Source organism: Dipodomys spectabilis, unplaced genomic scaffold (assembly GCF_019054845.1).
Source record: "Dipodomys spectabilis isolate Male_0828 unplaced genomic scaffold, ASM1905484v1 ptg000004l, whole genome shotgun sequence".
NCBI lineage: Eukaryota > Metazoa > Chordata > Mammalia > Rodentia > Heteromyidae > Dipodomys > Dipodomys spectabilis.
This window is the reverse complement of record NW_024870681.1, coordinates 3,848,395-3,871,889: the sequence shown is the minus strand read 5'-3', so window position 1 is coordinate 3,871,889 and position 23,495 is coordinate 3,848,395. Positions and strand designations below refer to the sequence as shown.

Below are 23,495 nucleotides of genomic sequence, written 5' to 3'. Positions count from 1 at the left end.
GAGTGTGTCACAGGATGAAAGACTTGATTGAGGGCCGATGCTATTAACACTGCTGTGTATTTCCTTTTTTTTTTCCTGAGCCCATTTTTCACCTGTCTTCATATTTTTGTTTCTATAACAGAAACATTACAGCTTCTTGGTAGCTTTAACAGGAAAGGAAAGGAGCATTAGAATCCCATGTACCATTACCACTTGTAGCTATTTTATGCCTACATTAACAGACTGCTTCTTTTATAATAAATCTTTCATTTTTCCTGTATTGTGGCATTTAGATTGGTTCCAGTATTTGCTCTCACATCTCTGTATATGAAATTTTAGCACTTTAGGATAAACTCCTTACTTTTTTGGAAGCAGAATTATTCATTTAAAAGGTATAAGCTTTTTGTCTTTTTAAAATGTTAATGTCTTTTAACTGTAAAGCACTGGGCTACGGATGTGGCTCAGTGGTAGAACATTTGCCTAATCTATCTCAGCCCTGGGTTTAGTTCCCAGCACTGCTCTGCAAAAAAAAAAAAAAAAAAAAAAAACCAGTTAAAGATTCTGCCTTGATGTGGCTTATGTCAGTGCAGTGACAGCAGAGAGCCTTTAAGAACCCCTGGAACTGGCCTTGCTGCTGCTGCTTTTAGGAAGGGAGTCCTGGGGCTACGTGGTGGCCTCATGGAGACCCCTCACTCAGATACCTCTGGAGGGGTGGCAGGGTCGGAGCCCAGGGTGCACTTCCGAGTGACAAGGTTCATCATGGAGGCAGGTGTCAAGCTAGCTATGCGCTCCATTCCCATCGCCACTGCCTGCACCATCTACCATAAGTTCTTTCGCGAGATCAGCCTGGAGGCTTATGACCCATACCTCGTCGCCATGTCATCCATTTACTTGGCGGGCAAGGTGGAGGAGCAGCACCTGCGAATCAGAGACATCATCAATGTATCCAACAGCTACTTCCACCCAGGCAGCGAGCCCTTGGAGCTGGACTCGCGCTTCTGGGAGCTCCGGGATAGTGTTGTGCAGTGTGAGCTCCTTGTGCTGAGGGCCCTGCGCTTCCAGGTCTCCTTCCAGCACCCGCACAAGTACCTGCTCCACTATCTGATGGCCCTCAAACACTGGCTGAATCGATACAGCTGGCAGCGGACTCCTGTTGCCATCGTGGCCTGGGCCTTGCTGCGGGACAGCTACCACGGGGGGCTGTGCCTTCGCTTCCAGCCTCAGCACCTGGCCGTGGCTGTGCTCTACCTGGCCCTACAGGTCTATGGAGTAGAAGTCCCTGCTGAGGAGGAGGCCGAGAAGCCATGGTGGCAGGTGTTTAGTGAAGACCTTACCAAGCCAATCATTGATAACATTGTGTCTGATCTCATTCAGATTTATGCCATGGACACAGAGATCCCCTAAACCTCTAGCTTTGGCCTGCCCAAAGAAAAGTCCATGATGGTTGTTTGCCTGGAAATAGTGCCATCACTTTGCTGCCATGCCTAGTGCCCTGAGGACCAGCGAGGAGGACTGGTTATGCTGGTGAAGGTGATGACACACTGTTGCTTTGACTGTCCCTAGCAGCATGGTCCAGACATTGTGAGGAGCTGTGCCTCCTCTGTGCAAGGAGCTCACAATGTGCTGCTGTCTGAGGTGGCAGCATTCCCTTTGTTCTTTGAGAAGACTGACTGCAACCAAGATGTGAGCTCACTGACTGGAGAGTCAAAGAACAGATGGGACTTCATCCCTAGGGATCTTCTTAAAGCCAGATTTATAATAAGTGTGAATATGCAACACAGATGCAATTTTGTTTGTGTAATTAAAAAATGGTACAAATCAAAAATATTGGATAAATCCACTGTATAGTATGTACTAATCATGCATTTATTTTATTTCCTATTTCTACAACAGTACCCTGGCTTTCTTATAGTTTGATATATATATTTGTCACTTTTTATTTTGAAGTAATTTTAGGCTCACTGGAAGTCACAAAGATAATACAGTGAGGTTAGGGTATGCTTCACCTAGGTTTCTTCAATGATTATATTTGTAAAATTGTATAGTATCAAAAATAAGAAATTAACATTGCTACAGTTCATATCTACATGTATGTTGTCATTTTTCAACATACATAGATTTATTTTCTTGCATATTTTGTTATATGTTATTATTGTAATGTATAGTTTACTATTGCAGGGCCAGTCTCCAAGTTAATTGGCTTCTCTGTTGTACTATTGGGCATGCTACTGTTTCTGTTTCTGATTTTTTTTTTTTGGTTCATCATAGGGCTTGAATTCAGGGCCTTGGCACTGTCCCTGAGCTCTTTTGTTCAAGGCTATCTAATGTTCTACCTTTTTTTTTTTTTTTTTTTTGTGCCAGTCCTGGGGCTTGAACTCAAGGCCTGGACACTGTCCCTGAGCTTCTTTTGCTCAAAGCTAGCACTCTACCACTTGAGCCACAGTGCCACTTCTGGCTTTTTCTGTGTATGTGGTACTGAGAAATCAAACGTAGGGCTTCATGCATGCTAGGCAAGCACTCTACCACTAAGCTATGTTCCTAGACCTTGCTCTACCATTTTGAGCCACAGTACCACTTCTGGTTTTCTTATGGTTAAATGGAGATAAAAGTCTAACAGGTGCCGGGCGCTGGTGGCTCACGCCTGTAATCCTAGCTACTCAGGAGGCTGAGATCTGAGGATCGCGGTTCAAAGCCAGCCCGGGCAGGAAAGACCGTGAGACTCCTATCTCCAATAAACCACCAGAAAACAGGAAGTGGCGCTGTAGCTCAAGTGGTAGAGCGCTCGCCTTGAGCTGAAGAGCTGAGGGACAGCGCCCAGGCCCAGAGTTCAAGCCCCACGACCGACAAAAAAAAAAAAAAAATGTTTAAAAAAGTCTAACAGGTGGGGCTGGGAAGGTGGCTTAGTGGTAGAGTGCTTGCCTCACATGCACAAGGCCCTGGGTTTGATTCCTCAGCACCACATAAACAGAAGAAGCTGGAAGTGGTGCTGTGGCTCAAGTGGTAGAGGGCTCGCCTTGAGCTGAAGAGCTGAGGGACAGCGCTCAGGCCCAGAGTTCAAGCCCCACAACTGACCAAAAAAAAAAAAAAGTCTCACAGATTTTGTTACCCAGGCTGGCTTTGAATGCAATCCTCAAATTTTAGCTTCCTGAGTAGATATAATTACAGGGGTGAGGACTGGGAAGGTGGCTCAGTGGTAGAGTGCTTGTCTCGAATGCATGAGGCCCTGGGTTCGATTCCTCAGCACCACATAAACGGAAAAAGCCAGAAGTGGCGCTGTGGCTCAAGTGGTAGAGCGCTAGCCTTGAGCTGAAGAGCTGAAGGATAGTGCCCAGCTGTCCATGGTACCTTCAGGTACCATGACTGGCAAAAAAAAAAAAGAAGAATTACAGGGGTGAGCCAACTGCCTGGTCCACTATTGGCTTAAAAAAATTTTTTTTTTTCAGTTCTGAATTTTCTTTTTTTTTTTTAAATTTGTGCTAGGGATCAAACCCAGGCCTTGATATGCTAGGGGAATATTCTGCCACTAACTTATATCCCCGGCTCTTATAATTTAATTTTTTTTTTTGAGACATTTTCTCCCTCCCCCTCCTCGCTCCCCCATCTCACCCCCCTCCCTCCCTCCCTCCCTCCCTCCCTCCCTCCCTCCCTTCCTTCCTTCTTTCTGCCAGTCCTGGTATTCTACCACTTGAGCCAGTGCCACTTCTGGCTTTTTCTGTGATTATTTGGAGATAAGAATCTTGTACATTTTCCTGCCAGGGCTGACTTCAAACTACAATCCTTAGATTTTAGCCTCCTGAGTAGCTAGGATTACAGGTGTGAGCCACTGGTACCCAGCTTTGAGATAGAACCTTGCTATGTAGTTCAGGCTGGTCTGGAATGCAAGATTCTCCTGACTTAGCCTCCTAATTTCTTCTGTTTGCTGATACTATTTCACTTTTTTCAAGTTGTTTATTTTATTCCTCAGTAAAGAATAGTATGAAAGCAATTTGAAATCCTTGTCAGATAATTCTTATATCTATGTCATCTCTTGATAGATTTTCATTCAAGTTGAGATTTTCCTGGGTTTTGTTGTATGATGAGTGATTGATTGTCCATTGAATTTTAGACATCTTTGAAACTGCAAATAATTAAAAGTTTCTGTTTATTGGGTCTGATGTACTCTGTTATTTTAATGCTTAGTGGGGCTAGAAGTCAGAATTCTTTTTTTTTGGTAGGGCTTGAACTTGGGCCTGGGAGCTGTCCTTGAGCTTTTTCCCTTAAAGTTATCACCACCACTTTGAACCATAGCCCAACTTGCAGTTTTCTGGTGGTTAATTAAAGATAAGAGTCTCATAGACTTTTCTGTCCAGGCTGTTTTTTGAAGTGTGATCCTCAGATCTCAGCCTCCTGATTACAAGTGTGAGCTACTGGTGCACAGCTCCAGATGCTTAATACTTTGTTGATACTTTTGATATGTATTAGGAAACCATAAATAAAATTACTTGCAGAAACTTTCGTTGTTAGATGACAAACTTATGTACTTCTTAGCTGGATTGTTGCAACATTATTTAGCATGTTGCTTCACTGTGCCAAAAAAACTTAAGGTTGGACTTAGGGCTATTTGTAAACTGTTAACTAAGGATACAAAAATATTTTTCAAGTGTTTGATATCCTTAGAGTGTGTGTTAGAAGAGCATAAAATATTTCTACTATACCTTATCATTGTCAACTAGTTTCATAACAAAGTAAACATAAGATTCCTGACCTTTCTGTGTGTGATATTAATAGATTAAAACAAAAAGCCATCTTTGATGTTTCTAATTGAAAAATAAGTATCTCTAAGGAATTTCAGGTCATTATTTCCCTTTTGTAGTACTTTAGAATGGAGCTGATGCATGCTGAGAAACTGAGAAAGGAAAAGCAAGAATTTGAAAAGGCTGCCATGGACATGGTAAGATTCTGGTATATTGTCAGTTGTTAATGATGTATAGTTATTGAACCTGCTTAGGAGGAAGAGAAAAATCTTTGATATATATGTATATATTTTCCCCCCATATTTTGAAATCTGAAGAAGAGTCTAGAGTTGATTTAATTAATGTTTGTGCTTTAAAGATATTATAGTGAGACTAATTGAAGTAGTCCTCAAATTATTACTGATGGAATGACAATGCTTTTGTTAAATATTGTATAATTTCATTAAATGATGTATTAATGAGTTCAGTGAACTTAACAAAGATTGTGGAAGTCATGTATTCTAGCCTTATTCCCTCCCTTCCTTTTTTATTTTCTGAAGTGTTTACTGTTCTGCTTCAGCCTCTTTTTTTTTTTTTTTTTCCAGTCCTGGGGTTTGAACTCAGGATCTGAGCACTGTCCCTGAGCTTCTTTGCTCAAGGATAGCACTCTAACATTTGAGCCACAGTGCCACTTCTCTTTTTTTCTGTTTATGTGGTACTGATGAATTGAACCAGGGCTTTATATATGCTAGGCAAGCTCTCTACCAGTAAGCCATATTCCTAGCCCTGTGCCTCAGCCTCTTAAGGTATCAGAATGGCAAGTGTGCTCTAACACACTCAGCTTTTTTCCTTTTTGTAAACTTTTAAAATGTAATTAAAGAAAGATTTAGAATGTCATAGTTGAAGTGCTAGGTATTGTGTACACCTATAATCCCAATATTTGGGAAGGAGGGATGGGTTATCAGAAGTTTTAGGCCAGCCAGCACCACATAAGTGAGACTGTCTCAAAGAACAACAATTCCACAAACAAAAGCTGAGTACTGTGGCTCATGCTTGTAATCCTAACTACTGGAGAGGTAGAGAATGGGAGTATCATGGTTTGAGATGAGCCATGGTTTGAGATGAATAACCTGTAGCTGTTATTGCAGCTACGTGGGAGATTGCAAAAAGTTCACAAGATCCCCAGTTCAACAGAAATGGGTGTGGTGCTGTGTCCCTGTCATCTCAACCAGTGTAAGAGACTTAATTAAGAGAGTTGGGAGCCAGGTGTTTGTGGCATGAGCCACTAGTAATCCTGGCTACTCAGGGGTCTAATATCTGAGGACACAGTTTGAAGCCAGCCTAGGAAAAAACCTGTGAGACTCTTTATCTTTGACCACCAAAACAAGAAATGGAGGTGTGGCTCAAGTAGTAGAGTGCTAACAACAAAGCCATGCAAGAACTCACAGCCTGAGTTCAAGTCCCAGTGCCAAAAAAAGAAAAAAAGGTCTGTTCAGACTGGTCCCAGCAAAAAGCCAGATATCTCAAAACTATGGAAAAAAATACATATGGTTAGAGGGCTTGCAAACTTAACAAGTGTGAAACCCTGAGTTCAAACCCCAGTACCTCCTCTAAAATTTTTTTGAGCTGAAAAAGGGACTTTGTTGAATTGTCTGTTATTGTAGTTTCTAACTCAGAACTTTTCTTTCTTTTTTTTTTTTGTTGGTCTCGGGGCTTGAACTCTGGGCCTGCCTACTGTCCCTCAGCTCTTCAGCTCAAGGCAAGTGCTCTACCACTTGAGCCACAGCACCACTTCTGGTTTTCTGGTGGTTAATTGGGGATAAGAGTCTCACAGACTTTCCTGTCCCGGCTGGCTTTGAACCGCGATCCTCAGATCTCAGCCTCCTGAGTTGCTAGGATTACAGGCGTGAGCCATCGCCGCCCAGCTCAGAATAGTCTTATCTACAAAAGATCTTAGAAGAGTAATCAAAGCATGTACACCTGACTTATTCTGGACTAAATGGAGGATAGACTTAGGCTTTGTGATCTTGCCCCTACTGTTAGGAGCTTGAAGGGACCTACTTGGAATACCAGTTGTCTTCAAGCTGTGCATTTTACAAGTGATGGAACTGGCTCACACAGTTTCCTAGAGGTTATGTGGCATGGCAGTCCAGGACCATTCATTTTACCGTCATACTTACCTGTTTACTGGTACTCTCTTTTAAGTCATGTTTAATATAACATTTTGTAGGGGGATTTTGATCAGCCTGAAGAAATCCTTAGGGGTGAGTTGGCGAGGATCATCTACAAAACTTCTGTAAGCAAGATTAAAGGTGTGTTTCTTTTAAACATTTATTGGTGATAGAAAAGGGAAACCTGATTATAATTTGGACTGTTAGGGAGTTTTATAAAATTTTTATCAGAGGGCTGGGAAGGTGGCTCAGTGGTAGAGTGCTTGCTTCACATGCAGAAGCCTGGGGTTCAATTCCTCAGCACCACATGAACAGAAAAGGCCAGAAGTGACACTATGGCTTAAGTGGTAGAGTGCTCGCCTTGAGCTGAATTGCTGAGAAACAGTGCCCAGACCCAGAGTTCAAGTGCCATGACCAAATGAAAAAAAAAAAAAATCATTGGAATGTATATAGAACTCTGTAGGAATAATGCCTTGTATTTTTTTTTTTTCCGGTTGGTCGTGGGGCTTGAACTCTGGGCTTGGGTGCTGTCCCTGCACTCTTCAGCTCAAGGCGAGTGCTCTACCACTTGAGCCACAGTGCCACTTATGCTTTTTTAGTGGCTTATTGGAGATTAGATTCTCATGGACTTTCCTGGACTTTCCTGCCCGGGCTGGCTTTGAACCATGATCCTTAGATCTCAGCCTCTTGAGTAGCTAGGATTACAGGCGTGAGCCACCGGTGCCCGGCAATTTTTTTTTTGTTGTTGTTGTTGCTGGTTATGGGGCTTGAACTCTGGGCCTGAACACTGTCAGTAGGGCTCTACCACTTGAGCCATAGTGCCACTTCCAGTTTTCTGGTGGTTTATTGGAGATTAGAGTCTCAGGCTTTCCTGCCTGGGCTGGCTTTGAACTGTGATCTTCAGATCTCAGCCTCCTGAGTAGCTAGGATTACAGGGGTGAGCCACCAGCTCCTAGCTTCAATAAGATTTAATTGAGTATTGAACTCATTGGGAGTTAAGTAGACTGATAATTTAGTCTATTATACCCTTATTACGTTCTCAATAAAAGAAGTACTCATGAATATTCCAAAATATTAATAATGGTTTTATTTGTGTAGTGAGAATATGGGATGATTTCCCCTCGTAGTTTGTCCAATTTCTCAAGGAAAAAAAAAGGCCAGTGGGTACCAATGGTGTTCCCACCTGTTGTAATGCAAGCTACTCAAAGGCTGAAATCTGAGGATTGTGGCTCAAAGCCAGCCCAAGTAGAAAAGTTTGATTATCTCTAACCAGCAAAAATACCAGACTGGAGAGACTTGGCTGAAGTAGTAGAGCACCAATCATGAGCAAAAATGCCAATAGACAGTGCAAGGCCCTGAGTTGAATCCCTGTTACCAACCCACTAACACAAAAAAAGTGACAACCAAAAAATCAACTCCCAACTGAAAGTGTAGCTCACTTGTAGGGCATGCACTTAGCATGCCTGAGATCCTAGATTATCCTCCAGTACCTGCAAAGCAAAAGCAAAAAGCTGGGGTGTTGTATATATTAATTCTAGCACTTGGGAGGCCGAAGCAGGAGCATCAATGAGTTTGAGGCCAGCTGAGGATATACAGTGAAACCCTGTTTCAAAGCAACAACCGTGTTGGGTGCCAGTGGTTCATACCATCTAAGTTTATCTACTCAGGAGAGGGAGATGGGAAGATTTATGGTTTCAGGTTAGCCCAGGCAAAAAGTTCAGGAGATAGGCTGGGAATGTGGCTTAGTGGGAGAGTGCTGGCCTAGTATGCATGATTCCTCAGTATCACATAAATAGAAAAAACTGGAAGTGGTGCTGTTGCTCAAGTGGTAGAGGACTAGCTTTGAGCAAAATAAGAGATTAGGAGACTATCTCGACAGAAAAAAGGCATTAATTCCAGTACATGAAGAAAATTGGATTCATTGCAGTCTAACTGGTAATTATTCTCTCTGCTTTAAAAAATTTTAGGTGCAGAATTTCATGTGTCACTTCTTTCTATCGCGAAGCTATTTGACTTTGCCAAAAATCTACAAAAAGAAATCTATGATGAGTAAGTAGAAGTGGCAGGGTGAATCTGTTTACTTCTGGCCTTGTGAGAAGGATTTCATAGGTTTTTAGAAAGAGGAGAAAGAAAATGCCACATTAAAGTTTTAGGAAAAATTATATCCTATTACGAATGAGTATATTCTCAGAGAAATTCTTTGACTTACTGACTTCCTTTTGGAATCTATATCTAGTTTCCTGGCATCTCTTTTGTCCATAAAATGAGAGTTGTATTCATAACTCTATAGCTAGGGATGCAGATAATTTCACTCTTTAATGTTTGGTTATTTGTGGTTATTTCCATTCTTAGATAGGCCCCTTTGATTCCCCGGGAGTTAAGAGAGAGCCTGGATCAGTCTTTCCTTTGGATACATCAGGGTTATCACGTTTTGGTGAGGACTAGATTGTGCTTTTCCTCTGCCTTTATTATTATACATATTCAAGAGCCTAGATATAATAAGGTCCTCCAAGATTCAAGGAGGCCTCTATACTCACACAGCAACTAATTTGCCTTTGAGAGCCAACTTGAAAATAACGTTTGTGAATGCAATGCAGTTAACTGTCTGACAACTCTGTTGCATTGACTATATATTAAGATATACTGGCGAGTTAATTAGGAAGTGGTTCTTACAGTACTGCAGTTGTAAAGTATATTTGTGTGCGCTTATAGACCACAGGCTACTGTCTGATCTTCTGGATGGAGTCTCTTCATCTGGCAAAATGTCAATAAGCTGTAATTTTCAGCCTTCAGGCTTTGCACACAGATGACCCTCTCACCTGGGATTATGTGGCACGTCAAGAATTAGAGATCATATCTAACGCAGAAGAGCAGCCTACAACGAAACAAGCCAGGGCAGTGGAGTTGGGCCAAAGAGAAGAGAGGTGCTGTGCTGTTTATGAAGAGGCAGTGAAGACTCTGCCTACAGGTGAAACTTACCCTGTGTTATAGTAGTAGTAGTGCTATTTTTTCTGCTCAGCATCTTTACTGAAAGTCTCTCCATAGTACATTTTGTCAAATGCTTGGATCGGGCTTGCCATCTTTTTTTTCTCTGATGGTGAAAGTTTCTCAATAATAGCATTTATGTTCATTTATTTGGAGGAAATAGTACTTGGGAAATTTTAATTTTTACTTAATGTTACTATTTTTTTGTGCGGGTCTTGAGGCTTGAACCCTGGTCCTCAGATCTCAGCCTCCTGAGTAGCTAGGATTACAAGTGTGAGCTACCAGCAACTCAGCTCAATTTTTATTTTATAATGGTAGGGAATAAAAGACAGATAGGACAGGAAATATGGATAAAGCTTTCAAGTTTGTGTCATTATTCAGTTGATATGTTCAATGAGCTATATAATCAATAACCTTTCTTCCTTCCTTTTATTTATTCATTTATTTACTTTTGTTGTGCCAATAAGGGGGCTTGAACTCAGGGTCAGGGCACTCTCCCTTGGCTTTTTCCTCCTAGGTTGGCACTCTACCATTTGAGCCACAGCTTATTTCCATATCTTTGGTGGCTGTTGGAGACAAGAGTCAGACTGTTCTAACAGGCTAGCCAGGCTAGCTTCAAACCTTGATCCTCAGATCTCAGGCCTGTTGAGTAGATAGGATTGCAAATGTGAGCCACCAGTGCCTTGTCCTCCCCTCTTTTTTTCTTAAACAAGGTAATTAAAATTCTCCAGAGGAGAATTTCCCTTTGAAGAAAGGATGTATGATGCCTTGTGGTCAGAATTGGTGATCTGATTAATGTAATCTGACTTTTCCAGAGGCCATGTGGAAGTGTTACATCAACTTTTGCTTAGAAAGAGTTTCTAAGAAGACAAGTAGTTCATTCCTCAGAGGGAAGGTAAGGATTTAGGTTATATAGTTACAGAGGGTGGTTAGAAAGTGCCTGTCTTTTGAAAATAGAAAAGAAGCACAGCCTTTTCAGGGTCTGGGCCAACTTATGTAATATCACGCCTAACCACTCACTTTCTCTTAGTGGGTAGTGACCTGTCATTCTGAAGGTCCTGGTCTGCTTTGCCCTTATGGCCAAAGGTGGGGAAGGGCTCTATTTTTTTTTTTTGGGTCTGGTCGTGGGGCCCGAACTCTGGGCCTGTGCGCTGTCCATGAGCTCTTCAGCTGAAGGCTAGCGCTCTACCACTTGAGCCACAGTGCCACTTCCAGCTTTTTTCTTTTTGCTTAGGTGGTGCTGAGGAATCGAACCCAGGGCCTCGTGCATGCAAGGCAAGCGCTCTACCACTGAGCCACCTTCCCAGTCCATGGGGCTCTATTTTTATTGCCATGTGCCTGGTGCACCTGCTTACCTCATCTTGAGAGTGACACCACCATTCAGGAGTATTGCAGATCCTTCTTTGAATTCTCAGAAATAGAACTGCTTTTGCTGAGATTAGAGGTTATAAGACTTCTGCTGGGATCTTTTAAGTGACCTGAGGGATCTTTCTCATTTCAGAGGCTAGAAAGAACCATGATTGCATTCAAAAAGGCTCATGAACTCAAGCTCCTCGCAGAATTGCAGTACAAGCAGTGGGTAAGAACATGGAAAGCACATTTATTGTCAGCTCCACACATCGTGTTCCAGTTGTTTTGTGCTGGTGTCATGTGTATTTATTTAATTTTTTTTTTATTGCCTATACTGGGGCTTGAAATCAAGGTCTGGCACTCTAATTTAGCTTTTTTGCTCAAGGCAGACATTCTACCACTTTAGCCACTGCTCCACTTCTGACTTTTTACTGGTTAATTGGAGTCTTATGGATTTGTCTGCCTAGACTGGCTTTGAAATGTAATCCTCAGATCTCCACCTCCTGAGTAGCTAGGATTACAGGCATTAGCCCTTGACACCCGGCTTTTATATTTATTTGTAATGTCTTGTTTTGTATTGTGTTCTATTCTTACATTAACATTTTCCCCATAATTTTTACATATCATATACTATACAGCATAGTCTATTTTATTACTCTTCCAAGACTGAGATTCCCTTTTCCCATTATAGCAACTGTGGGAAAATGCCAGGCCTGGCATTTTCTTCTGCCTCTATTTGAGCTATTGATTGCTGGCATATCAGTCTCATCCTATGAATTTAAGTGGTCTCTAAGCAATGCCATGACAGGCTTGCTCCTTTTCCATTATTTTTCTTTTGCTATTTACAACTGTGGCTATTTCAAACATTCTATGTGCTCAGATCTCTAATGTTGCCCTTTCTTTTTTTTTTTTTTTGGGTCCGGTCGTGGGGCCTGAACTCTGGGCCTGGGTGCTGTCCCTCAGCTCTTCAGCTCAAGGCTAGCGCTCTACCACTTGAGCCACAGCCACCACTTCCGGCTCTTTTCTTTTTGCTTATGTGGTGTTGAGGAATCGAACCCAGGGCCTCATGCATGCAAGGCAAGCGCTCTACCACTGAGCCACCTTCCCAGCCCCTCAACAATCATTTTTGACTTGGCTTTTAAAATGAGAGTCCTTCCACATACTACCATTAAACTTAAGTGTCTAGCTCATTCTATTCCTATCCTTTCTGTAAGCTTTTCTTTATAGGATGAGCTGTTAAAATTAGAAGTTTTTTTTTCTGTCTTTTCCCATTGTCTTTGAATAAAGGGACTTAACACTCCTTTCAGACCAATCTTCTAGTCCTGTCTTTGTATCTTGCCTTCCAGTCATTACTGAACTTCAGTTTCTAAGCTGTCTCTATTCTTTGGCTCTTGCACGCTGGTTCAGAGGAATATTCTTCTCTTTTCGTAGGAGTCTCTACATTCACCTGTCTGGTACTTGTTTCTCCTTAAGTCTTCCTTGAGTGCTTCCTTTCTCGAAGTCCTTTCCTATCCTTGCCTAAAATCCTACTGATGCTTCTGATTTGAACTCCTGTAGCCGATGATTTTCTTTTTTTCTGTAATGGCACATGACAACTCTTTTTAGACTGAAAGTTTTAGGCATTTGCTGGTAGCTCATGCCTATAATCCCAGCTATCCAGGAGGCTGAGATTTGAGGATTGAGGTTTGAAGCCAGTCCAGGTAGGAAAGTCTGTGAGACTTTTATCTCCAGTAAAGTACCAAAAAGCTGGAAGTAGAGTTGTGCCTCAAGTGGTAGAGTGCTAGCCTTGAGCATAAGAAGCTGAAGGATAGTGCCGAGGTCCTGAGTTCAAGCCCCAGATGGGCCCCTCAAAAAATAAAGACTATAGGTCCTAGAGGACCCAGGGAACATACATGATTTACTCATTATTGAATTCCAGCCTATGATATTGTGTGACATAAATGATTGCTGAAAAAACTGACTGGATACTGCCGTTTACTTACTTTTTCTCAATTTTGTAAAATGAAATTTGTTTTCATTTTTTTTTCCTGTTAGTATAGGCACAAGCATTTTATTTTATTTTATTTTTATTTTTTATTGTAAAGATACTATACAGAGGGTTACAGTTACATGAGTAAGGTAATGAATACACTTCCTATTGAGCATTGTTACCCCCTCCATTGTTTTCCCCCTACCATCCCTTCCCTCCCTCCTTCCCCGAGGTCCTTTTTTTTTTTTTTTTTTTAAATTGAGGCACAAGCATTTTAAATTTAAATTTAATCTTATTTATTTATTTTTGCCAGTCCTGGGGCTTGAACTGAGGGTCTGGGCACTGTCCCTGAGCCTCTTTGTGCTCAAGGTTAGCACTCTATCACTTGAGCCACAGCGGCACTTCCATCTTTTTTCTGAGTAGTTTATTGGAGATAAAAGTCTCATGGACTTCCCTATCTGTACTAGTTTCGAACTGCTTTCCTCAGATCTCAGCCTCCTGAGTAGTTAGGATTACAGGCCTGAGCCACCATCCTGGCTTTTCCCTACCTTTAAATAATGGTTATAGATAGGATCTTGTAAAGAAGGAGGAATTCCAAATTGTTCCCTTTGTGCCTGTTTAACAGTGGGTTTTGAAAAAGCTGTTGATACAATTGTTTCAAGTGAGGTGGTAATTTGCCTTATTTACATAAGTAATTTAAGCTTTCTTATAATTGATTTTCCACTGATCCTTGTCTTACTTAGATTGAGTTATTGCTGCACCAAGACTGCAGGCAAGCTCTGGAGGTAGCAGAATCTGGGACTGAGCTGTTCAAGGACTCTGTGACCATATGGCAGTTGTGGCTGCAGGTGCTGATTGACTCAAAGAGCCCCGATATTGCTGTGGCTTTTGAAAAAGCCTTTGTGCACCTGAAACCACAGGTCTGTGTTGGGTATTTTTCATTCTTTTTTTTTTTTGTCTATTGTGAGGTTTGAACTAAGTACTATCCTTCAGCTCTTCAGCTGAAGGCTAGCATTCTACCACTTGAACCACAATACCACTTCCGGTTTTCTGGTTAATTGGAGGTAAGAGTCTCATGGACTTTGCTGCCTGGGCTGGCTTTGAACCTCGATCCTCAGATCTCAGCCTCCTGAGTAGCTAGGATTACAGGCATGAGCCACCAATGCCCAGCTTCCCCCTCCATTCTTGTAGCCTCCTCCAACCTCCAGAAAAAAGTACCCACGTTTCCATTTCCTGGTATTCATTTTGATAAACAGCAATTTAGTTGTTAGAAAAGTTACACCTTTGTATTCCTCCCCTAAGTATCTTTGTTTAGTCAGTTTATTTGTGTGTAAATTCATAGAGCCCTAGTTATGATTTCCTTTTGTATTTTAAATCTAGCTCCTATATATGAGAGAAAACAAGTGCTGTTTGTTTTTCTGAGCCTGGCTTACCTCATTTAGCATGATTTTGTCCAAGTCCATTTGTTTCCTTGAAAATGACATAATATTATTCTTTCTAATAGATGAGTAAAATTGCATTGTATATATATGTACTGCTTTTTTTTTTTTTTTTTTTTTTGTCATGGGGTTTTAACTCAGGGTCTGGGTGCTATCTCTGAGCCTTTGTGCTTAAGGCTAACACTCTACCACTTTGAGCCACAGTTCCACTTCTGATTTTCTGGTGGTTAATTGCCAATGAGTCTTATCAGGACTTTTCTGCTGGTGTTGGCTTTGAACTGCAATCCTCAGATCTCAGCAGCTCCTGAGTAGCTAAGATTACAGGTATTGAGCCATCAATGCCCAGCTCATGTACCACATTTTTTTAAAATCTACTCATCCATTGTTGGGCATCTAGGCTGTTTACATCTATTGTGAGTAGTGCAGCATTGAACATGGTTGTGCAAATGTTTTTACTGTATCCTGACTTGTGATTGAGCAGTTATTTTTCTAACAGTCTGTTAATGTGAGCAGGTTTGTCTCCCCTTGTGGATTTTATGGGCAGAGTGGAGTGAAGGTTCCAAAAGTGAAGACACGGAAGCAATATTTAAGGTAAGATTGTTCCTTGCAGAGTGGGGAAGGGGTATTTATTTCATCAGTGGGCATTCCTAAAGCACTATTGAATAGCTCAGATGCTTCTTTTTTTTTTTTTTTTTCATCCGGTCGTGGGGCCTGAACTCTGGGCCTGGGCGCTGTCCCTCAGCTCTTCAGCTCAAGGCTAGCGCTCTACCACTTGAGCCACAGCACCACTTCCAGCTTTTTTCTTTTTGCTTATGTGGGGCTGAGGAATTGAACCCAGGGCCTCAGGCATGCAAGGCAAGCGCTCTACCACTGAGCCACCTTCCCAGACCCCTGCTTCTGATATCTATAAATACCCTTACATACCTTTTTCCCTTTGTTTTTTTTTTTTCTTTTAAACTATAGAAAGCTCTTGTAGCTGTCACAGGTGCCAGCTCAGTAACACTGAAGGACAGATACCTGGATTGGGCATACCGAAGTGGTGGCTACAAAAAAGCCCGAGCTGTGTTTAAAAGGTACACACAGGCATTTGTAGCTGTGTCTAGTCTTTATGCCTCTACTCAGCCCTTCATACCTGGGTTAGATATATCATAGTGGTGTCTGAGGAAGTGTGTGTGTGTGTGTTTGTGTGTGTGTGTGTGTGTGTTTGTGTGTGTTCGTTCTGGGGCTTGAACTCAAAGCCTGGGTGCTGTCCTTGAGCTTTACTTGAGCCATATGTAACTTTCGGCTCTATTACTTGAGCCATATGTAACTTTCAGCTTTTTATTTTAGTTGTGGGGCTTGAACTCAGGGTGTGTATATTGTCTCTGAGCTTTTCTGCTCAAGGCTAGCGCTGCATGGAGCCATAGCTCCACTTCCAGTTTTCTAATGGTTGAGAAAAGAGTCTCACAGACTTTCCTGCCTGAGTTGGCTTTGAACCTCAATACTCAGATCTCAGTTTTCTGAGTAGCTAGGAGTACAGGCATGTGCCACCAGTGTTGGCAAATTTCAGCTTTTTTTTTTTTTTTTTTTTTTGCCAGTCCTAGGGCTAGAACTCAGGGGTTTAGGCACTGTCCTTGAACTTCTTTTTGTTTAAGGCTAACACTCTACCACTTGAGCCACAGGACCACTTCTGGCTTTTTCTGTTTATGTGGTACTGAGGAATAGAACCCAGAGCTTCATGCATGCTAGGCAAGCTCTCTACCACTAAGCCACCTTCCCAGTTTTTTTTTCGGGGGGGTGACGTGGGTGGGAAGTCCTTGGGCTTGAACTCAAGACCCTGGGCACTGTCTCTGTACTTCTTTTGCTCAAGGCTAGCACTCTACCAATTGAGCCATAGTGCCACTTCTGTTTTTTTCTGTTTATGTGGTACTGTGGAATTGAGCCCAGGGCTTTTTTTTTTTTGGTTGGTTGTGGGGCCTGAACTATGGGCCTGGGCGCTGTCCTTCAGCTCAAGGCTAGTGCTCTACCACTTGAGCCACAGTGCCACTTCCAGCCTTTTCTGCTTATGTGGTGTTGAGGAATCGAACTCAGGGCCTCATGCATGCGAGGCAAGCACTATACCACTGACCCACCTTCCCAGCCCTGAGCCCAGGGCTTTATGGGTGCTAGCCAAGCACTCTACCACTAAGCCACATTCCCAGCCCCTAGTTTCAGCTTTTTTTTTTTTTTTTTGGGTCCGGTTGTGGGGCCTGAACTCTGGTCCTGGGCGCTGTCCCTCAGCTCTTCAGCTCAAGGCTAGTGCTCTACCACTTGAGCCACAGCGCCACTTCCGGCTTTTTTTTTTCTGCTTATGTGGTGCTGAGGAATCGAACGCAGGGACTCGAGCATGCAAGGCAAGTGCTCTACCACTGAGCCACCTTCCCAGCCCCAGTTTCAGCTTTTTTGATGCTTAACTGGAGATGAATCTTATGGACTTTTTTTTTTGCCCGGGCTAGCTTTGAAGTGCTATCCTCAGATTTCAGCCTGTTGAGTAGCTAGGATTACAGTTATGAGCCACTGGTGCCCAGCCTCCCCCCCCCCCCCCCCCCCCACACACACACATGCACACACACGCTTTGGAGCTTGAACTCTGGGCCTGGGCACTGTCCCCAGCTCTTCAGCTCAGGGCAAACACTCTACCACCTGAGCCACAGCGCCACTTCTGGTTTTCTGAGTGATTTATTGGAGATAAGAGTCACATGGATTTTTCCTTCCTGGACTAGCTTTGAGCCTCATCCTCAGATCTCAGCCTTCTGAGTAGCTAGGATTACAAGTGAGCCACTGGTTCCTAGTGAACTGGCCTTTCTTATATAAACATTCTTCATAATTTACTAAGATACCTGTGGTATAGTAGTACAGTGTAGGTCATCCTTGTGCTTTTGACAGACAAAAATTGGAAGAATTACAGTCTGAGTCCAGCTCTGAGCAAAAAGTGAGACTATCTGAAACAACCCAAAAGCATAAAGGACTGGAGTGTGGTCTTGCAGACACAAGATCCTGAGTGCAAGCTCCACTATCTCCTTCCTGTCTCCCCACCACCCCCAATAATAAAAAGCTTTGAGGAACATTTCTCTGGAAGTATTTGTCCATATTAGAACTTACATCCTTGGAACATATTCTTAGAAATAGAATTCTTGGCCTTCAAAAGATGTGGAGATAGAGTTGTGAGAACTTAAGGCTTAAACATGAGCAAGAAGAGCAGAGAAGAAGTGGTGATGGCAAAGGGCAAATCGCTAGAGGCGTAGCATGTTCCCTCAGTCATGTGAGTCTGGTCCAGTCCTAAGGCCATTCAGGTCTTCATTAAACTACCTGTGTGAAGGTGCCTCGGTTTTCTGTTACTGTGGAAGATAACATTTTTCCCACCCCTTTTTAGCTTACAGGAAAGCCGTCCATTTTCAGTCGACTTTTTTAGAAAAATGATGCAGTTTGAAAAGGAGCAAGTAAGTATTCTTCTAAGCCTTTCTTATCTGAGAAAATGGGTTTGTGGTTACTTATCTGGTATTTTAAAAATTCATAGTATAGCTGGGCATCGGTAGTTTATGCCTATAATCCTAGCTACTCTGGAGGCTGAGATCTGAGGATTGCAGTTTAAAGCCAGCCTGGGCAGGAAAGTCTGTGAGACTCTTCCCTCCAAGTAACCACCAGAAGAACAGAAGTGGTGCTGTGGCTCAAGTGGTAGAATATTTACCTTGAGCTGAAGAACTGAGGGACAGTGTCCAGGCCCAGAGTTCAAGCCCTATGACTGACAAAAAAACAAACAAAAACTTACAAAATTTGGATCCCTTGGGGCTGGGAAGGTGGCTCAGTGGTAGAGTGCTTGCCTTGCATGCATGAGGCCCTGGATTCGATTCCTCAGCACCACATAAGCAAAAAGAAAAAAGCTGGAAGTGGTGCTGTGGCTCAAGTGGTAGGTAGAGCACTAGCCTTGAGCTGAAGGGCTGAGGGACAGCGCCCAAACAGTTCAGGCCCCACGACCGGACCAAAAAAAAAAAAAAAAAATTTGGATCCCTTGACCCAACCCTTTTTCCATAAAACTGGCTTAGGAAAGGTAATGAAGTAAAAAAGGAGAAAGTGCTTTTCTGGAGAGCAGAAAACTCTAGTGGCCCCTTAGACAGCAAGCTTCCTTCTGAGGTTGGGCTGTATGAGCTGCTATTGCCTTGCCTCTCTCCACAGGACCCAGTTTGTCTCTTGCCTTAGCTAGTGAAGTAGAGAATAGGCACTCAATTAATGTTTTTGTTTGTTTTTGTAAAAGCTGGTCCTTGAATTTGGTCTGGGCATTGTCTCTGAGCTCTTTTGCTCAAGGTTAGCATTCTGCTACTAGCGCCACAGCTCAGCTTCTGTTTTTGTCTGGAGGTTAATTGGAGATAAGCATCTCAATGACTTTTTGTCCTGGGCTGACTTTAAACCATGATCCTTAGATCTCTATTTTTTCTTTGTTCTCATCCTGGGGCTTGAACTTGGCCTGGACACTGTCTTGAGCTTTTTTGCCTAAGGCTAGCCCTCTACCACTTCAGCAATATTCTCAATCTCAGACTCTGTAGGCACTAGGATTACAGGTATAAGCCGCTGACACCCAGCAGGAAGTATTTTATTCTATGAAATAATTTTTAGACTGAAGATGTTACTCCACTTGGCAAATGGAACAAAAGAGAAGACATTTAAAACTTAGTAGTTATTTCCTGTTAAAATAGAGAAAGCCATTTTGTTAAGTACATAATTGGTCAGCACTTTATTTATTTATTTATTTAATTTTTTGCTAGTCCTGGGGCTTGGCACTGTCCCTGAGCTTCATTTTGCTCAAGGCTAGTATTCTTAGCACTTGAGCCACAGTGCCACTTCCGGCTTTTTCTTTTTATGTGGTACTTAGGAATGAAACCCAGGGTTTCATGTATACTACACAAGTACTCTACCACTAAGCCACATTCCCAGCTGGTAAGCTCTTTATTACCTATAATAGGTATTAATACTCCTAATAGGTATTAATACTCTTGTTTTCAGGTAAGAGAATGTTTAAGTTAAGTCAGAGAGTTTAAAGAAACTTGAAGGTGGTATGCTAGTGTTTAGACTAGTGTTTACCCTAAGTTTTAAGGTAAATATAACTGGTATATGTCAGAGTCCAGATTCTCAAAAAGAAGAAATCCTTGGCCATGTGGGTAGACCCTTCTGTATGTATTTCTTGATTTAAATCTTACTTATCCTATAAGGCTTTCAAATACTGTTTTCTGTGAGGCCACTTAGTTCCCCACTGAAAAATCTATGGGCTTTTTTTCGTATAACCAGAAAAAAGTACTTTCCTGGTTGATATTTCTTTATTCTGATGAGCTTTTTTTTTTTTTTTTTGTCTGGCAGAGAAATAGGCTGGTTTATTTTAAATCCTGACCCTCCTCCTACTTTAAATACCTAACTTTCTAAAACAGGGATTTAAGACAAGATCATCTGATTTTTTTTTTTTTTTTTGGTAGGAATCCTGCAAGATGGTGAATTTAAGAGATTATTATGAGAGGGCTTTAAGAGAGTTTGGATCTACAGATTCTGGTAAGTAAGCTTCAATTACAGACACACTAGCATTGATTTGTGCAGTCTGTGACCTGTTAGCATGGTTAGAACAGTCTTTCTTTCTTCCTTCCTCCTTCCTTCCTTCCTCCCTCCCTCCCTCCCTCCCTCCCTCCCTTCTTTCTTTTCTTTCTTTTTTTCTTTTTTTCTTTCTTTCTTTTCTTTCTTTCCTTCCTTCCTTCTTTCTTTCTTTCTTTCTTTCTCTTTTTTTTTTGCACCATGGCTCTCTTACAGATAAATAAAATTTAATCTTTCCCCTGCCTCCTTCCCTTCCTTTGTGCATAATTACACATATATTGCATGCATGTAGTGGGGAGAATGGGGATTGACATGCTGTACCACTTTAGTAATGCCCCAGCTGTCATCCATAATTTTTACTTAAAATTTTTGGTTTCACAAGCCAGGGGATCTGTGGTTGTGGTTCTTCTTTAAGAATGCAGGCTTAGGGAAAAGATCTGCTTGGTGTGACTCTTTGTGAACTCAGGGCCTTGATTTTTTTTTTTTGGGGGGGGGGGTCCGTTCGTGGGGCCTGAACTCTGTTTGGGCGCTGTCCCTCAGCTCTTCAGCTCAAGGCTAGCGCTCTACCACTTGAGCCACAGCGCCACTTCCGGCTTTTTTCTTTTTGCTTATGTGGTGCTGAGGAATCGAACCCAGGGTCTCATGCATGCAAGGCAAGCGCTCTACCACTGAGCCACTTCCCAGCCCCTAGTTTTTTTCATTTCACTAAATAACATAGATTGTCATGATTACTGTGAAAGTTTCCTATAACAGGAAAAATAAACCTTTTTCCTCTCCCTTTGTGTGAAGAAGCTAGGAGGTGAATTGTTTTCCATAGGATACTTGGGAAATAACCTGAAGTCAAGTTTATTAGAAATCTTAATATTAAATATTTGTTTTTAAGCCTTGTCAGAAATCCAACTGTTTAATTTTTTTTTGGTTCTTTTTAAAGATCTTTGGATGGATTACATCAGAGAAGAATTGAACCACCCCCTTGGTAGAGCTGAGAACTGTGGACAGATCTATTGGCGAGCCATGAAAATGTTGCAGGGACAATCAGCAGAGATGTTTGTAGCTAAACATGCCATGTACCAGGCTGGCCACTAGGGAAGAGAAGAACATGGCCAACTTTGAGAAGTTGTACTGCAAACCCTTTGGGAAGATTTCTGAGTCAATATGCAACTTTTTCAGAGATGGCTGACAATATGGCTGATTTATTTGGAGACATGTTTTAATTTTGTGTTAGTGTGTTAATCTTTCAGAAAAAGAGAACTGCTTACTGAATGGCTCTAGCTGTTTAGTCCAGACCTTCTGTAATTTTCCAACCATACAGCTAGTTTCTAGTTTCATTTATAGTCCCAGGTTAAGTACACACACACACACACACACACACACACACACACACACACACACACACACACACACACACACACACACACACACACACACACACACCTCTACCTTATCTACTGATAAAGATTCTAGTAGCCAAGTGCCACACACACACACACACACACACACACACACACACACACCTACCTTATCTACTGATAAAGATTCTAGTAGCCAAGTGCTGGTGGCTCATGCCTGTAATCCTAGCTACACAAGAGGCTGAGACCTGAGGATCTTGGTTCAAAGCCAGCCTGTGGAAGGAAAGGCCATGAAACTTATCTCCAATAACTACCAGAAAACCAGAAGTGGCACTGTGGCTCAAGTGGTAGTGCGATAGCTGAAGAGCTGAGGGACAGTGCTCAAACCCAGAATTCAAGCCTCATTACCCTCCGCCCCCCCACCCCCAAAAAAAAAAAAGATTCTTGTTTGTCTGTGGCCACATTCATGGTTATTTCCTTAGAGGACTGACATTTTTTTTTGTCGGTCGTGGGGCTTGAACTCTGGGCCTGGGTGCTGTCCCTCAGCTCTTCAGCTCAAGGCGAGCGCTCTATCACTTGAGCTACAGCGTCACTTCCGGTTTTCTGGTGGTTTATTGGAGATAGGAGTCTTACGGTCTCTCCTGCCCGGGCTGGCTTTGAACCGCGATTCTCAGATCTCAGCCTCCTGAGTAGCTAGGATTACAGGCGTGAGCCACCAGCGTCCGGCAGGACTGACATTTGATGTGGAATTAATGGACCAGAAGATATAACATTGAGAGTATTAGTAGGCATTGCCAATTTGCTCCTCCCTGTATGAAAATGGCAACACTTGTGTCTGTGTGTGTTGGTCCTGTGGCTTGAACTCAGGGCCTGGGCACTGTCCCTGTGTTCTTTTTTGCTCACACCTATGGCTATATCACATTCAGCTTTTTGGAGATAAGAGTCTCATGGATTTTCCTGCCTGGGCTGGTTTTGAACCAAAATTTGCAGATCTCAGATCTCAGCCTCCTGAGTAGTTAGGATTACAGGTGTGAGCCACCAGCGCTTGGCAGATCTTATGTTTTTCATCTTTATAATTTTCATAGATGAAAAGTGATATACCCTTATTTTAATATGCATTTCTCTGTGTTAATAATGTTTTGGTTTTCATATTTTTAGACTTAAACTTTTTCTTAATTTGCTTTTAAAATATATTGACTATTAATATTGTTTTTCATTGTTGCAAATAAGTTTATTTTCGCTCCTGAACTTTTGAGATGTTTTGGTGACCAGAGGAATTTTATCAATGTGTGATTTCTGCTGACTTAAAAAAAATGTTTTGAGCAGGGTGCTGGTGGCTCACACTTGTAATCCTAGCTACTCAGGAAGCTGGGATCTGAGGATTTCGGTTCAAGGCCAGCCTGGGCAGGAAAGTCCATGAGATGCTTATCTACTACTCAGTAAATACTGGAAGTGATCAAAAGAACCTCAGGGACAGTGCCCAGTCCCTGAGTTCAAGCCCCAGGATTGGAAAAAAGAAAAAAGTTTTAAGCTAGGCTCTGGTGGCTCACACCTACAATCCTAGCTACTCAGGAGGCTAAGATCTGAGGATCGTGGTTCAGATCAGCCCGGGCAGGAAGGTCCTGAGACTTTTGTTTTTGTTTTTGTGGGTCATGGGGCTTCTCGACCTGGGTGCTGTTACTGAACTCTTCAACTCAAGGCTAGTGTCCTACCACTTGAGCCACAGTGCCACTTCTGGTTTTCTATTGGTTTATTGGAGATAGGAATCTTAGAGTTTCGGGCCCGTACTGGCTTTGAGCCGTGATCTTCAGATCTCAGCCTCCTGAGTAGCTAGGATTACAGTGTGAGCCACCGGCGTCCAGCCCTGAGACCTCTCCCTCCAATTAACCACCAGAAGCTCCCAGATTGTTTCTGATCCAGCACGGAGTAGGTGGCGAGGAGTGCTTGGCTTA

General features: G+C 42.4%; 2 protein-coding genes across 3 annotated transcripts in view; both read left to right on the top strand.

Moving 5' to 3' along the window:
- Utp6 (UTP6 small subunit processome component) overlaps nt 1–21,457 on the top strand; it is a 30,241-nt gene extending 8,784 nt beyond the window's left edge. Inside the window, exons 8-20 of one of the 2 annotated variants that reach the window (XR_006149447.1) lie at nt 4,832–4,909; nt 6,922–7,003; nt 8,830–8,911; nt 9,649–9,830; nt 10,663–10,742; nt 11,349–11,426; nt 13,910–14,086; nt 15,119–15,196; nt 15,569–15,678; nt 17,997–18,063; nt 20,086–20,158; nt 21,126–21,347; nt 21,409–21,457. Coding sequence is in view for 1 of the 2 variants with exons in the window: in XM_042692859.1 (XP_042548793.1) it covers nt 4,832–4,909; nt 6,922–7,003; nt 8,830–8,911; nt 9,649–9,830; nt 10,663–10,742; nt 11,349–11,426; nt 13,910–14,086; nt 15,119–15,196; nt 15,569–15,678; nt 17,997–18,063; nt 20,086–20,158; nt 21,126–21,280 (1,242 nt within the window). In the remaining variant the exon portion in view is untranslated. Of the gene's footprint in view, nt 1–4,831; nt 4,910–6,921; nt 7,004–8,829; nt 8,912–9,648; nt 9,831–10,662; nt 10,743–11,348; nt 11,427–13,909; nt 14,087–15,118; nt 15,197–15,568; nt 15,679–17,996; nt 18,064–20,085; nt 20,159–21,125 lie in introns of both variants that reach the window. The other variant, XM_042692859.1, reaches the window with a different exon arrangement.
- On the top strand, nt 2–1,806 carry LOC122118893 (cyclin-Q-like). The gene has a single exon (XM_042692873.1). It carries the CDS (start codon nt 658–660, stop codon nt 1,381–1,383), a length of 726 nt encoding a protein of 241 aa, XP_042548807.1. The 5' UTR covers nt 2–657; the 3' UTR covers nt 1,384–1,806.
- Nucleotides 21,458–23,495: the final 2,038 nt, after the last annotated feature.

Coding starts and splice junctions, on each gene's coding strand:
- LOC122118893 (XM_042692873.1), top strand. CDS start 658: ATGGAGACCCCTCACTCAGATACCTCTGGAGGGGTGGCAGGGTCGGAG.